The sequence below is a fragment of the Aotus nancymaae genome, unplaced genomic scaffold, assembly GCF_030222135.1.
Source record: "Aotus nancymaae isolate 86718 unplaced genomic scaffold, 86718_ANA_hifiasm-v0.15.2.pri h1tg000040l, whole genome shotgun sequence".
Lineage (NCBI taxonomy): Eukaryota > Metazoa > Chordata > Mammalia > Primates > Aotidae > Aotus > Aotus nancymaae.
Window position 1 is genome coordinate 83,370,606 of NW_026988454.1, and position 17,168 is coordinate 83,387,773.

Here is a 17,168-nt window from a genome sequence, read left to right on the forward strand (position 1 = left end):
GGTAGGTTTGCATTTGGAAAGATCACGCACACTGCCTTCAATCTAGAGAACAGAATGAATTGGAGCACATTTGAAGTCTGTTGCAGAAATCCATGATGATGGCATCTTGCTCTAAGAAAGTGCCAGTGAAGATGGAAGTAGACAGATAATTAGTTATTGATAGTAAAGGTGAGGAAGGAGCCAAGGATGGAGCCTAGGATTTTGCCTTGAATAACCAGAAGAATGGCAGGGCAGTAACTGAGATGGGTAAAATGAGAGAAACTCTTACATGTAGATGTTAAGAGCATGGACTTAGGAGTCATAATGATTTGCTTTGCCCCTTAGTAGCTATGGACTTTGACCAATTTACATAACCTCTCTGTGTTTTAATTCCTTTCCTATGGCAGAAAGTTACACAACAGTTTCTATTTTTTCTTTGAAACAATAGATCAGAAGTTTACGGAAGATAAAAAAATATGTCTAATAGCCTGTAATTTTTCTTTGAAATAACAGGATTGGAAATTTGAGGAAAATAAAAAACAGATCTGAAAGAACTATTGTAGAGGACAAGAGAGCCACTGACTATGAAACATATAAGGATTCAGTTAGTGGACGTTGCAGATTCAGTTGAAATTAATACTGTAAATATATCATGATGCCTGTCTAAGCAGCTTGAGTTTAACAGTTCAAGAATAGGCAAGGCCATAATGAACAACTGGATTCATCTACATTAGAAATTTTATTGTATTTGTGCAAAGAAAGGACAACGGGATAAGAGCTAAGGTTAAAGTGATGACCATGACACTAAGCTGGATAGGGAAGGAAGTGAAGATAAAAAGATTGTTAGATAGGGGAAAAGGTCTAGACATTTCAATGGGGTTGAAGATGGGTATAATAAGGATAATTGAATAAGAGACGTGGGAAGATAGGAGGTTGTAGACTATACATGAAAGTAATTGGTCAAATCTTTCTTTTCCCCAAATTCTTTGTGATATTAATTACATTGTTCCTTTAGTGCCAGTTTTCATGACAAAGATGCTTAAGTTGTTTAAGCTTTGTTTTATTCTTTTTCATATTAAATTTCTTATCGAGTATTCATGAAAAGTGAATATTTGGAGATTTCAAAAATAAAATAACCTCAAAATTTCCAGGTGTTAAGAATTATGAGCTATAGAAGGACTAATACAAATAACATGAAAATCAGGCTGTCTATTTTCACACTGCTACAGAGAACTTTCCTGAGACTGGATAACTTACATAAAGGAAAGAGTTTTAATTGACTCAGTTTCTCATGGCTTGGGAGGCCTCAGGAAACTTACAATCATGGCAGAAGGCAAAGGGGAAGCAAGCGCCTTCTTCACAAGGCAACAGGAGAGAGACAAGAGAAGGAGGAACTTCCAAACACTTATAAAACCATTAGGTCTCATGAGAACTCACTCTCTATTACAAGGACAGCTTGGGGGAACTGCCCCCATGATCCAATCACCTTCCTCCCTTGACACGTGGGGACTACAAGTCCCTCCCTCAACACATGGGGATTACAATTTGAGAGGAGATTTGGGTGGGGACCCAGAGCCAAACCACATCGGTATTGCACACTAACTTGAAGATACCATGCATAATAACTATAGAGTGCCTTTGTTGCTGCAAACACATGCTTTGTAGACCAGTGTTTTGAAGTCACTTATCAATTCATTTTGCAGTGTTCTCTAAAACAGCCACCAGTAAACTGTTGAACAAACCTATAGAATTCCTTTAATATTATATATCTTCTGATTTTGTGGGTCTCATGTAGATGTCCATACAAAGTCCATAAATGTCCATAAAATGTCCATACTGGTTAAAGACCAGTATTAAATAATTTTGAATCATCATGTAGAGTTAATGGGAAACAGAGTTCAGTTTAAGAAAAAGAATGCTAAATTCAAATTATCAAACAAAACAAACAATTAGGGTCAGGATTTTTATCCATTAAGGCCAGGAATTTACAGGTCAGGCTCTGGGTACATCAGAATGAAAGTCTGGAGCACAAGAAATCAGAAGCAAGAGCCAAGCCTAGGTCCAGAGCAGTGCATGAAGGAGCCCTGAGGATCCACAGCAGAATATTCCCCCCTGAGCAGGGCACCACAGTGGAGGCATTAAATAACTAGTTTTTCACCACGACTAATTTGTCCTAAAATATAATATGTACATATATAGTCTTTTTATTTCCATATAGGAATTTGTGTTCAGAAAGTATTTCCTAAGGCAGAAAGTATTACTGCCTTAGGAAACAAAAAGATAGGTTTGAGAAAAATATGTCTAATCTCTGACTAGAGAAAGCCTTTGATAAGTTATTGGGGTTCTGACTAGAAATGTCCAAACCATTTTGTGCACGTCATACAAAATTGTGTCCTTATGACACATTTTCTCCATACGGTTCTTTTTTACCTTTTTAACCTTATGTTCTTACCATTATGCCCACAGATGTAATACTTTCCTCTTTGTGGGCACAGAAATTGCCTTCTAGTGTCAACAAAAATAATTACCTAACCATTACAGCCTTACCATGTAAATAAGTGTGTTTACACTGGACCCTTGGGTGGACTCTTTTCTTTTTCCTTTCTTTTTTTTTTAACAGATGTGCTATTTAAAGATATGATTTATGAAAAGTATTTGATTAAAATTATATATACTTAGAAGTCTACTAAGTTAGTTATCTAAAATAACCTTAAATAATATAGATTTTGGTTCAAAATGTATTTTAGACATGAATGCGTTCTCATTATAAATTATTTTAAACTGGAAAAATGCAACAAATTGAATCTATTAAGAAATTGGACATGTAATTATATAATCTGAAGACAACCAGAATTCAGCAAATTCAGAATGAAAAAAATTACGTTTTTAACCTCTAGTCATTTAAAATAAACTACATAAAGAAATTTTTCTTCTCATAATAGCCTCTCTGGAATGGCTTCCCTGTAACATGGTACTTTAAATATTGCACATGGAAATCTTAGCCGTAATAAACTAGTTTGACTTGTTAGGATTTTTAAAAAATACATTTACTGTATCAGGCTACATTTTTGTAAAATAATCTAATCTTATACTGAGTGCTTTGATTGAAAAGATCAAAATCAGACATGGTGAAACAGATATTCACAAAAGGATACCATGGCCAGTAAACGTATTTTGGAAGTTTAGCCTTACTATAAAGTTTTTAAAAATTTATTAAACAGCAAGTGAGAAACTGATTTTTCTCTATCAAGCTAGCAAAGATTTTCATTATAATCCCAACTGTTAATGATGCTTTTAGAAAATGACAACTTGCATACATTGATGATAGAAGTATAAGTTGGTACTCTTTCGGGGGGGCAGATTGTGTCAAAAACCTTAAAAACATTCAGATCTTTTACCTGATACAATTCTTTTATACAAGTTTATCCTGAAAACATAATGATGTGCAAAACAAATATACAATGTATTGCAGTGCTATCTTTAACAGCAAAAAATCAGAACCCCCTAAATATCTAAAAATAGAGGTTTGGTTGAATGAATTACCATATACCCATAGTAGGGAATATTATAACTGTACAAAATAATATTTTAAAGTGTAGACATGGTAAGGTAGTCACAAGATTTTTTTAAGAGATAAAAGCATGTTAAAATGGTAAGTAGTATTTTATTAGGTATTTTTTGTAAATTAAAATCTTTTGAATATACACATGTCACTATGAGACAAAAATTTGTTAAGACTATACATAAGAATGTTGAAAATGCTTATAGCTAGACGGTGGGATTACAGGTGACTTTTTTGTCTTTGTTTATCTGGATTTTAACTATTTGATGCATTTACCACAATAAGCATGTATTTATGAATAACTATTTCAACTGTAAAAAGATCAAACATGGCACAATTGTTGAGCCATAATATCAAAAATACCTAAAATATATTCTTTGATTAGCAAGATAACTTAGTATCAAATCTTTTAACTTCTATTAGTATTCTTCCCAAAGTGGTATTGTTTTTTGTGTTGTAATCTGGAATTTGCCATCATCTCATATCAATGACATTCTTCATTATGTCACCACTTATTTGACAAAATATTGGACATAACGGATCATAGCAGACAAGACAAGTCATACAAAGAAAGATAATAGCATTGTAACTATACTTGTTACTCATAGAATTTTCTGAGTTAATACTCATTTAATACTTATAATATAATATTCTGAAACTTTTTTATGTGTAGATCTTATATTTATGTGTAGATCCTTAAAGTATAGGTTTTCTTTATATTAATATGCAAGAAAATATTTTAGACTTTTATTATATTAAAATGTGTTTGTCAAATACTTATCAAAAAAGCAGCACATGAATTAGAATATAAGAATATTTTATTAAATATTTTTATTACAAAAGAATGTAACATAGAAGAATTTTAAAGTGTTACTTTGCCTTATTAATAATGACACCCCACCACTTTGGGAAACATGTTCATGGTTGAAAGATGGCTTCTTTTGCTGTAACTTCAACCTCTTTCTCTCTATTGCCTTCTTCTTAGTCTATGACCATATTTAAATTGCTTTGATTCTTAAAATTATTGCCTCAATTCTACTTTCTTCCCTCCAGCAGCCCATGTCTTCCTTCTCTTAAAAACATAAAAGTAAGATATTTGCCTCAATCCTGTTTCCCTCCTACCCCATCTCTATCCTCACGCCATTCTTCCTTTTCTTATCTAAGCTTCTCCAAGGAGTGTTCCACACCTGCTCTCCCTGTTCTTTGCCTTTTATTTCTTCCTAAGAATACTGCTGTACATCTTGAGCCCTAACATACATGCCACTAAAATAGCTCTCTGATAGGTTACAGATGATGTGATTGCAAGATCCAATAACAATTTTTCATTTTCTTTCTTGATTGACCTTTGTTCTTTGTTCTTTGTACTTCTCTCTGTTTTCAGGTAACTATATGCTGTCCTACTGTCTCTTACCTCTTTGACCATTTTTTTCTGTCATCTTCCCCATATCACATTTCTTGCCCTTTACTCCTTAAATGTTCATGTTCATTTAGGTTCTCTCCTTTTGCCACTCAGTCTGAATAATGTTATCAATCCATATGACCTCAATACAACTACATGTTTTAAAATCTTTATCAGTGGCCCAGATTATATGTAACATAATAATATAAATGTAATATAATATACATCTTTATCTGTGGCCCAGAATAACTCATGACAGAAAGCATAAGCTTTGTGCAGAAGCTCAAAATTGAATCTTCTAATTTGTTTACTTACCCACAGCCTCAAACCTTTCAAACCTGTCACTCACCATGATTCTTGAATTTAAAATCTTTCAACACCATCTGCTACCTATGTTATAATTATGGATAGTCATATATGCCTGTACGTAATATTAGCATATAGTAGAAGGCCCTACATGATCTGACTCCAATACTTCTCTAGCCTCATATCACTTTGCATTCGGATAAGTTGTGTTTGCATCAACAAAACTGCTCTATTCACAGTTTCACATGTGTTTCATGTCCTCTCTCTTTTATGTATTGGAAGGCTGGTTATACAGATGGAACTTGTATTCTGAGTCTTTACTGTAAGGTGACTTGGTTGGGCCACTTCCTTAGGTAATCTTCCTTGTCAGTCTCTTTGGATTTTTTTCTCTTACACTGCTGAGATTCCACAGAAAAGATTTTTCCAATCTCTCTCCAGATACTGCCTTTCTGCCAGTGTTCTTTAAGTAGGAGAAGATTGGAGGGTCTCCCTATTGAATATGGAAACTTTCAGTTAATCTTGTTTCCAGTATGGCACCCTTGCCCCCAATTATGCCTAGTCTCTTGTTTTTGTTGTTGTTTGTTTGTTTGTTTGGAGGCCAAGTCTCACTGTTGCCCTGGCTGGAATGCAGTGGTGAGATCTCAGCTCACTGTAACCTCTGCCTCCCAGGTTCAAACAATTCTCTGCCTCAGCCTCCGGAGTAGCTGGGATTATAGATGCCTGCCACCACACCTGACTAATTTATTTTGTATTTTTAGTAGAGACAGGGTTTCACTGTCTTGACCAGACTGGTCTTGAACTCCTGATGTGGTGATCCACCCGCCTCAACCTCCCAAAGTGCTGGGATTACAGGTGTGACCCACTGCACACACCCACCTGGTGTCTTATACTCCAGTGACCCCTTCCAGAAAATGAGCCTCAAGTTTTCTTTCAAACTTCCACAGTGTGGGGAAGTTGGCTATCTTCTAGGAGAGGGAAGCAGATCTGGGTTTTAACTGATATATAAATATATATTTATTTATTTATTTATTTAATTTTGAGACAGTATCTCTCTCATTACCCAGGCTGGAGTGCAGCAGTACAGTCATAGCTCACTTCAGCCTCAAACTCCTGGATTCAAGTGATCCTCCTGCCTCAGCCTCCCAAGTAGCTAGGAAAAAGGTGTGCAGTACTATAATCAACTAATTTTTTAAAATGTTTTTTTGGGGGTAGAGATGGGTCTTTCTGTGTTGCCCAGGCTGGTCTCAAACTCCTGAGTTCAAGCAATCCTCCTGCCTTGGCCTCCCAAAGTCCTGAGGTTACAGACATGAACCTCTGTACCCCAGCCTTCTTAATAGATTTTTTGACCAGCTTTCTGTTTTCAGCCTCTCCTTTATCCCCACTTCCAGAGGCACTTGGTGCCTCCAATACCTGGGTTTTTGAAAATTTTGCTGTATCGGTCTGGTCACTTATTCCCCACTGCTGGCCAACAATTCAACTTTCTCAGGTCTGCTAAGTCAGTTGCCATTTGCTCATTTAGAAGCCTGTCAGTTTCTAAAATGTTATTGCTACCCTTTTCTCTTGGCCTTTTAAATTCTTTTCTTTTCAAAAAAAGTTGCTTTTTATTGTTTTAGTAGAGTTTGTTGGGGAAAGGAATACTAATCGTGTGTTCAATCTTCCATTTTTAGTAGTGAGTCATCTCTGCTTCCATGTCTTCACATATGTTTTTCCTGCTCAGCATGTCCTCCTGTCTGAGGTCCTGGAACTCTCACATTAATTTTTCAATACTGTGTTCAGGTAGAAGGCACTCTAAATGCGTTTACCTTTGCCTAGATAAATTCACCTCTCCCACTGGTACTTAGAGTTGTTGTATTTTACCCGATCTATTTTACTCAATCTATTTAATAGCACATAAATAGTTCTTGTTTTTACCCAATCTATTTAATAGCACATAAAGATAAATAAATATAAATATGTGCTATTAAATAGATTGGGTAAAATACAAGAACTATTTTAATAGGATTATAATTATTTGATTACATATTGATCTCCCTTACTAAATATATATGGTAATTTTAATCAGATAATAAATTATTGCATTAGTAGAGGCTATCCTTTGATGAAAGGTGAGACTTTTATTTAACAATCATATGTTGCTATGTTTATGTTAAAGTCATAAGTTTCTAAAATGTTAAGAAATATTTGATCTGTTTAATATCTTGCTAATAGTGTTAAGTCTTCTTTAAAACTGATAGTACAGGTGGGGCTCAGTGGCTCACGGCTGTAATCCCAGCAGTTTGGGAGGCTGAAGCAGGCAGATAACCTGAGGTCAGGGGTTTGAGACCAGCCTGTCCAACATAGCAAAACACTATCTCTACTAAAAATACAAAAATTAGCCAGCCATGGTGGCGGTCACCTGTAATCCCACCTACTCGGGAGGCTGAGGCAGAAGAATCGCTTGAATCTGGGAGGCAGGGGCTGCAGTGACCAAGTTCGTGCCACTGCATTCCAGCCTGGGTGACAGAGTGAGACGCTGGCTCAAAATAAAAAAAAAAAAAATCTGATAGTACGAAGATAAATTTAAGCATGCTTTCTATCTCATTTACAAGAAGCTTAGTTTTAAATCTTAAAGAAAAAGTTATTATGGAATAATTTATTGTAAAAATTTACAGTTTTATGAAATTTCAATTTTCTACATGTATTCCCTTCTCTGCAATGAAATTTAAATCAAGGTAGTACCAGGCCATGTACAAGAATCATGTTCAAGTTAAATTTTTGATACTGCTAAAAGTATCTTTCTGATTTTATTAATTCTATAAATGGAAGATTAGTGTTTTCATTATATTCTCAGGAAATATTATGAAATATATCTTTAAATATAATGTTTGACCTTAACACATTTTGAGTTTTGAGTTATCTAGCATAACCATATGAAAATAAGGTATTAAATAGGATATTTACTATTTCTGAATGACTTCTTATTTAGTAAGTGGATATCTATACTTCTTTTTCTAATTTAAATTCTCTTTCATCTGTTTAATGACTCTAGTGAATATATCTTACATGAGGAAAATATCATTCTAATCATGTCATGATATATTCTCTAAATACACTAGCCATATTTTTTGCATAGACTTTCACCTTAAATAATGTATAGAAGAGTGGCTTTTTCATAATATATAACTTAGCACAATTCATAATTATTGAAATGGGGACTCTAAATTGCATGCATTTTATTTTTGTAGCCCACATTTTCATCCTAAATAAAAGACACATATGGAACAAACAGGCCTTCAACAATTGTTATTTATTGTGTTCTTATTTGTGACTACCTAATTATACAAGAAAAAAACTAACTAAAAGATTGGATAGAACAAATTTACTGATAGTAAATGTTGAATATCTTTGATACTTGGCATGCGTAACACTTCATCGTTGTGTCATTCATCAGACCTAGTCTAATCTTTGTTTTAACCGTAACATTAAATGAGAGTATTGAATGTTCAGCCAGGCATTACTACCCAGCTAAGTGATGTAGGAAATATTATAGGTATAATGTTACCTTAGAGGAGTAAAGTATAGATACAGCTGGAAAGTGCTGCAAGAAGCTGCTGCTTTATTTCAGGCATAAGCCATAAAGAAGTTGAGCTGTAATTATGTTTAAAGCAAGAGAACTGCTCTGTGATCTGTGAAAGCTTATATGGTGAAGTAATATTATTAGAACTGGTGAAGATTTTATGCCTATGAGACATAATGAGGAAAATACAAATTTTATCTTAAAGAACTTTTGCATTAGTTTTGTCTAGCACCTTTGGGATCCACCGGTGATTGTTATAGGTAAAAAGTCATTATAATGCAATAGGGCCTGGTGTGGTGGTTCATGCCTATAATCCCAGCACTTTGGGAGGCCAAGGCGGGCAGATCACAAAGTCAAGAGATGGAGACCATCCTGGCCAACATGGTGAAACCCTGTCTCTACTAAAAATGCAAAAATTAACTGGACATGGTGGCGTGTGCCTATAGTCCCAGCTACTCAGGAGGCTGAGGCAGGAGAATCATTTGAACCTGGGAAGCAGAGGTTGCAGTGAGCCAAGATCATACCACTGCACTCCAGCCGGGTGACAGACTCAAAAAAAAAGCAATAAAATTATATTTTAGTTGCTATTAACATTAAATTCCAAATGTATCAAAAATGTCAGTGAGCACCAATACCATCATCAGCAAGAATTTACTTTGTGCCTTCTTTGTGTGAAGGGGATCATTAATAAATTTCAAAACCCCAAGAGTAATTAGGTGGAAGAATCTAATAGCACTTATTACATTTTATATCATAAAGTAAAACTACTTTACATATGAGGAAACTATCTATTTGATGTACACAATAATTTCTCTAACTTCTTTCAGCTAGACAGTCGGTTTTTGAGCTGGAATCTGAAGAATCCACATCCCATGTTTTCATTGATTATGTGACTAAGATAAGTCACAGAATCTTCTTTTAGGGAAGTTTTTAAGAATAGTGGTAAGCGGCTATCTTAAAATATTGATGTAAAATATGAGGTAAAATACTGAGAATTTTACCTCATATGCAAGTATGGAATCAGACAACCACAGGTTTCTCTTCTGTACCAGTTAACCTGTGTTATGATGATTTCAAGATGTGAATAAAAGCTTGGAAGTTGGCAGGATCTGTTTGAGGATTACTCAAGGATATTTATTACTTGTTTCAGGAACAGCGTCTGTTGCAGTAGCAGGTCTCCTTGCAGCTCTTCGAATAACCAAGAACAAACTGTCTGATCAAACAATACTATTCCAAGGAGCTGGAGAGGTAGTTGCCTTGTATAATACTTTATGTTCTCCTAAACTAACATATAGTTAGTGTTAATTGCTCATTAATTCAAGATTTGAGGTATTCTTTCAAATTTTTAGTATATTATGACTGTAGGCTTTATGGAAGATTCCCAAATTAAGTACTGAGACATGTTAATCATTCATAGGCTAATTTAGTACAGAGGTATTGAAATATTTTTCACAGTTTTAAATTTGCAATATTATCAAATGTTGCCATAGGTATTTGTTATGCTTATCTAAGGTGCCAAACAGGAAAAGTTTCCAATGTCAGTGTATATATGCAAGCCTTTAAGTATTTAAGCTAGTTTATCTGATGCTGGCTGTTAGTATACTCTAGTGTTACAAATACAAGTTTTTAAAATTTGACTCACAATTCAGTTACATATGTAAGTATATATGTATTTTTAAGAAAAAATGTTTCTAATTAGGGATTCATAATACATTATTACTGTTCACATGCAAAAAATCCCAAAATATTTTAAATTGTTGGAAAGAGACTGCAGCAAGACCAAATTATGTTTTTTGTTATTTGCTTAATTTAATAATCTAAAAGAAGAAAACCAGATTCCTGTAATAATAATTTACCCCCAAAATAGAAATTAAAATGTTAGTTGAGTTTGAGTTTAAGAGAAAACTGCCAAAATCTCTTTAGAATTATAGAATGTAAGTAATAGAGAAATATTTTGTGGGTATGAATGTAAATTACAAATTCACTTTTACATTGAAATAAAAATCAAGGCTAAATGACAGCTCATTAACATTTGAGTTCTTTATTTTGTGGATTATTACATGCTGTATTTAACTTTAGTAAACCTCTTTGAATTTTCAAAGAGTTTGATGAATGGCACAGACCAGTTCTTGATACTCAACTAGGCAGAAGAATTCATGGTTGGATGATTCAAAATTAGCACTTGTTTGCCCCTGAAAAGATATTGGAAATTTCACAGATTATTATAAAATGTACCAAATACCAATTCCATGATTCCTTTAATCTTGGAATAAATTTCACAGCACTTTTGATATCCAAATTAGAAGAGTAAGTAGATGCTTGGGAACACAAATTTTTTTTTTTTGTTAGTTTCATTCTGTTGCCTAATTGGTCAAGTTCCCATCCAAATGACCAGGCTTCATTCTTCAAATTCAATTAGAGGAGCTTGAACCTAACAATAAACAGTACAGTTCAATGAGCAAGGTTGACCAGTTCATTATTTTAAATTCAGTATTTTTTCTTGGAGCAAATCTTGGTTGTATTAACAGGATTAAATACACTGACAATCAAGGATATCACCAGTTTATCTGTGGCCAAATAGCAAGCCACATAATAGTGGTTCTGTTGTAGTAAAAAGGGTAAATAATTGTTATTTGGCTTAACTTAAATGTAACAAAAATATTTTGTTCCCACTAACAAAGACAAAATAGGTTGAAATGTAACCCTTGATAAGATATCATGTGGAACAACTTTTAAAAATTTTTCTTTTCATTACCCAGGCTGCCCTAGGGATTGCACACCTGATTGTGATGGCAATGGAAAAAGAAGGTTTACCAAAAGAGAAAGCCATCAAAAAGATATGGTTGGTTGATTCAAAAGGATTAATAGTTAAGGTAAGAATTTCTCATTTATAACCAGAATAAAAACCAACTTTCCATTCCGGATGTCCATCTCAAAGACTACTCTGTTTCTACCACCTCCCTTTACACTGTGTTAAAAGAGTAGCCATTAAATATGAATGATCATGTCGTACAGTAATACTGATATTCTTCTGAATAAAACAGAAAACTATGGCTCTGGATAGATTCTAGCTGCAATGTGAGTTGACTTCTTACATCCCTTTGAATTGTCAGTCCATTTGAATTAGTTTAGTTTGTTTGCTTGCTTGCTTGCTTGAGATAGGGTCTTGCTCTGTCACTCAGGCTGGAGTGCAGTGATGCTACCAGTCCCTGTAGCCTAGACCTCATGGGCTCAAGGGATCCCTACCCTGCCTCAGCCTCCTGAGTAGTTGGGACCACAGGCGAATGCCACCATATCCAGCTAATTAAAAAAAAAAATTATAAAGACAAGCTCTCACTGTTTCCCAAGCTGGTCTTGAATTCCTGAGCTCAAGTGATTCTCCTGCCTCAGCCTCCCAAAGTGCTGGAATTTACAGGCATAAACCACTACACTTAGCCAATTTAGTTTTAAATTTAGCAATTTTATATTGATACAGATGAAACACCTAGATATATCACTTTTTATTGAGAGTTGGTCATCAAATTGTATGTTAGCTAGAAAGAAATGAGGAAATAAATGAAATAGCTACTCTTTACCTGCTACTTTCTCTCAACCAAATTCTTAAGGGTTTGATTGGGAATTCCTGACAGAAAACTTTGATAAATGGCTTGTTTGAATGTTATCTTATCTGAGCTTGAGTTTCCCCATCTTTAGTAGAGATAATAGTACCTACTTCATAGTATTAATGTCAGAACTAAATAAGATTAGGTATGTGGCCATATTGCTATATAGTTATAAGGCATTATTAATACTTATGCCACCTGTGCATATCAGTCATTCTTTAAACTGCTAGGAGAAAAGTACATATAAATCCCCCTCCTGTGTGAAGATGAATGATTAGGAATAACTGATGATAAGCAGTGTCTTCTGGAATGTAGTATAGAAATAAATGTGAATGTGTACAGACAGACTTTCTGGAAAGCTGTTTTATGTGCCTTTAAAAGTTTATACTTTTGAGCCAATAGTTACCATTCAAAGAATTCATCCCATGGAGATAGAGATGTATACAGTGTTTTATGTATGAGGATGTTATTGCAGGATTATTTACAATAATGATATGGTTTATAACACATTAATTATAATGCTGATATGTTACACTTAACCTAAATAAAGGATGATTGTGAAATAAATTGTGGAATAGCCACGTTAGTATACTGTATAGGCTTATAATTGTTTTCAAAGAGCAATAGATGACATGGTAAAGGATTCATCATACAATATTAGATAAAAAAACGAATACCATAGTATATATAATTTTTTATTTAAAATACAGTTGTATATAAAAGTCAGAGAAGGAAATACATCAAATGGATATTACCTGAAAACATTATTTCTAATGTCTTTTTATGTAATATTTTGAAGTGTTAGTAATCTGTTCCTTTAAAGCTAGAAAGATGTTTTTTAAAATCAATATACATATTTTCCTTTAAATGAAGAAAAATATATGCACAACTTTTTGTAGCAAATAAGTATATATAAAGAAAGACTTTTGGTATGGATTTCTTAGCTTAAAATTTGCTATTGCTTTGAAGAATCAGCATAACTATAAAAATTTGTACACTGTTACTATGTGACAAGTTGTGGGCGTGAAATAAGAACATTTACTGAATAAAATTGTCTGTGGATCAGGTGTTGTTCCAGACTCTGGGGATTCAATGAAGCTTGATATCAGGAAGCTCATAGCCTAGTGAGAAAAACTCAAGCCATGAGTTACAGAACTAGAACTAAATGAAAGTGTTATAAAAATATGTTCATGGGTGTCAGGGTGCACAGGAGATGATGCTCCCAACTGCACTAAGGAAAAAGATGGGAATACTGAGGAAGATTTCAAGACAAGGTGTCTATTAAGCTAAGTTGGAAAGGAACAGTTAGGAGTTTATCTAGGGTCTCCATAGATGTCTTAAATTTCCTATATACAAAACTAAAACAAAGGAAGCATGATGGCAAGTGCACCGAGATATCTTGATCAAAGCTAAAAATTATGTCTTTTGTCTCTTTATATCTTCAAAGTTCTATACAATGTGTAGTACATTCCTGACAACAAATATTTTATTAATAAATGAATTAATAAGTGGCTTTACAGGCAGAAGAATAAGCATGTACAAAATAAAATATTTTGGTATAAGGGACATTTACAGATTAGATTAGAAAGGAAGCAGATGGCAAGAGATGAAGGACTTTCTGAACCCCAAAGATGAGCAATTGAAGAAACCTGTGTAGGGGGGTTTGCCTCTCCTTTACGCTGATGGCATTGTGGAGGATGGATTACAATGAGGGGAAACTGAGAAAAAGAACTAGTTACAAAGCTGTTTCAATAATCCAGATAAAAATTAATTGGGGCATGACCATGAAGGTGAGTGAAAGAAGCTTAATTAAGTAGATATTTAGGAAATAGATGTGGCATACTTAGTCACTGATGAAATATGGAAAGAGGAGTAGGGTATAGTGGAGGAAGAAGTCTAGGTGGACTCCTTGGGGGTCTAGGAAGTAATGCAGCTGTTCATGTGGAAAAGGAATAAAGAACAGACCACTTGAAGGGAAGTAACAGGATCAATTTCACACATAGTAAGTTTAAGGTGCCTGTGGAGACCTCAGACAGAGATACTCCATTGACAGTTGGAGACATGGGACTGATACAGAGGATGGGGTCTGAGTTGGAGATAGGGATCTGGGGTTCATCAGCATGTAAATAGTAGGAATAGTAGGAGCTGTAGAGAAAGGTATACAAATTGTTGTCCTTAGGGATATAAAATATTCAAGAGTCCAAAAAGGGGAAGTCTATGACTGTGGTTTTATTTTGTGGTTTCTGATGACATTTTTACTTGAAATCTGTATAAAAATGTATAGATTTTAGCATCTCAAACAATTGTAACTTACATTTACTGAGCTGAGACTCCAAAGTCCATGGATTATAATACTTGGAATAACTGTGAAGTCGTTGGCTAGACCTAGTCAGTCACTCTTACTTCATGTATTCTACTTGCCAAAATAAAGAAGTTCATATGTTCTGCTTGCCAAGATAAAGTTACATTTTAAAAGGTTGTTATATATTTAATAGCTTGTACACTATTTAATATAAAAGATACATATTAAGTTTCAATCACTTTCTCTTTCATGCTTTTTAAACAGTCAAAATCCTTATACTGACTTTTGTTGCAGAACTAAGTCTTAGAATAACCAGTAAATTAGTGTAATCCTGTTTTCAAATTTACATGATTCTTTTGTGTTTTTTATCCTTCATCCTTAGTACTTTTACATCTTCTGAGAACCAGTAATAATTTTATTAACTTGTAATGTAACTGTTTATAAATGTAAAAATACCATAAAATTTTAAATAAAAAATTTTCTTGGTGAAACTCCACTTTTTAAAAACACCATGCCAAAAACTAAAATATAAACTGTGAAGTCAGCTCATCTTTGAAGTTATATCATCATCACACTAGGGAACTATTATTACAGCACATTTTCTCTTTTAACTTTCAACATCACAGCCTTAGCAGTTTCCATCATTTACCCCATATCCATATGTGCATTTATGCTAAAAATACCAATATTATAAATAATTCATCAGTATCAGGAAGGTTAATTGAAGTCAATTACTTGGTCATAGATCATACCCAAATATCTTTATACTTTAGTATAAAGTACTAAATATACCTTAGTGTTTTATGATGGGAAATAATTGACATATTAATTTTGTCAAATAATATTAATACCTTTTAATGTAAAACTAATAATTTTAAAAAAAGCTTTCAAAATAAAAATTAGAGTGAGAATAAAGACAGTGAAGAGAGGATGAAAAGGGAATGTTGCCAACATAGTATTTGCATTTTGCAGTGATTTGGAGCATTTTCAGGGAGGATAAGAAGCCACAAAGATAAGTGCAGCCATTAATGTAAAAAAGGAATAAAGAACAGACCAATTTAAGGGAAGTAACAGGATGAGTTCCACACATAGTAAGTTTAAGATTTAATCTTTGTCTTAAATAAATATTATAGTTTGGATATTACTAATAAACCAAATTAATGCTACAACAGAACATCAAAATAAAAAGTAGGATATTAACGGGTGTTATAAAGGATAGATTTTATCTAACCCAGAATAAGGCCATAGACTGGTCTGAATTTTGTTTTTATTTTTATTTCTTTTTGTTTTAAATAATTTTACTGTACTGTATTTTTCTGATTTATAGTTAAATGTTTAGCTCTTGTAGAAAGAGATAGTGAATAAAGGTATGTTGTATGTTATAAAGGTAGTTTTGACAATATAGTTATTTCATTCCTGAGAGTATAATCTCTAGGTCAAGGGCTTGAAACTACAGACACTATAGTTTCTCTGCTATTGAAACTATAGTTTCTCTGCTATTTTATCAGAATTCTTCATGGGTGCTGCCTTCACCCTGAATGATGGTTAATACATTTCATACACTGTGGTTTAATAAAAAAAAGTCTAACTCCCAAGAGACCATGTAAGCTGGTTAAAAGTATCTGGCTTGATTATTTTCTCCATTTTTCATTTCATATAAAGTATGATCAATGCATGTAGGTATTAAAAAGAACAGAGGCCAAAGATTATATGCGTGAGTCTTAGAAAATTATGAACATTGATTTTTAATGTACAGAATTAAATATTGTTGGAGTTCCCCTTACTATACTTTTGTCATATAATTTATCTTTATTTAATCTGTATGAGATGATGAAACACGGCTCTGAACTCTCACAACTCTGGACTTTTTAGCAAGTGCATATACCTGATTTGCAACAATTGCAGTGAAATGCTACTATGTGCTGAGAAGTCCCTCCCTACAGATCCATAGCAGGGCCAGGTTCATCTCTGATAAACTAATGACATGACAGCAAAAACAGGCCAGTAAAATGAGGGTAGGTAGTCCAACTGGGCATGGATTCAATGTAGGCATTTGTGGAAGAGTTTTCTAGTCCATTTGTAGGAAGGAATAAATATTTATTGCTGGTAATCTAGAACTAATTTACTTATACCTCTCCTGGGCTGTGGAATGATAGCCCAAAATCTTGGCAACCTTTGCCCCATTCTCCTTGCTACCCCCACTAAAAACTTATGTGCTTTTGAAAAAAGTAGTAATTCAATCTGGTTATATCTTCTACCATATAGTAAGAGTCATCACAATATAAAGGAAGAGGGGAGATTAAAGTAATAATAATACAAATAAAGTTTCAGCTATCCATAATATGTTTGACATAATTAGAGACTCTTTAAAAAAAGAGAGAGAGAGAAAAGAAGCAGTATAGAATTTGGGATTTCTGAGGTAAGAGGTGCCTACATGCACTTTGCCAAAAGAAGGCAAAAAA

At 33.8% G+C, this 17,168-nt stretch overlaps 1 protein-coding gene across 3 annotated transcripts in view; it reads left to right on the forward strand.

Moving 5' to 3' along the window:
- ME1 (malic enzyme 1) overlaps positions 1–17,168 on the forward strand; it is a 216,514-nt gene that overhangs the window by 173,634 nt on the left and 25,712 nt on the right. For all 3 annotated transcript variants that reach the window (XM_064360881.1, XM_064360883.1, XM_064360882.1), the window contains 2 exons: positions 9,953–10,050; positions 11,562–11,675. In XM_064360881.1, the coding sequence (XP_064216951.1) occupies positions 9,953–10,050; positions 11,562–11,675 (212 nt within the window). The remainder of the gene's footprint in view (positions 1–9,952; positions 10,051–11,561; positions 11,676–17,168) is intronic.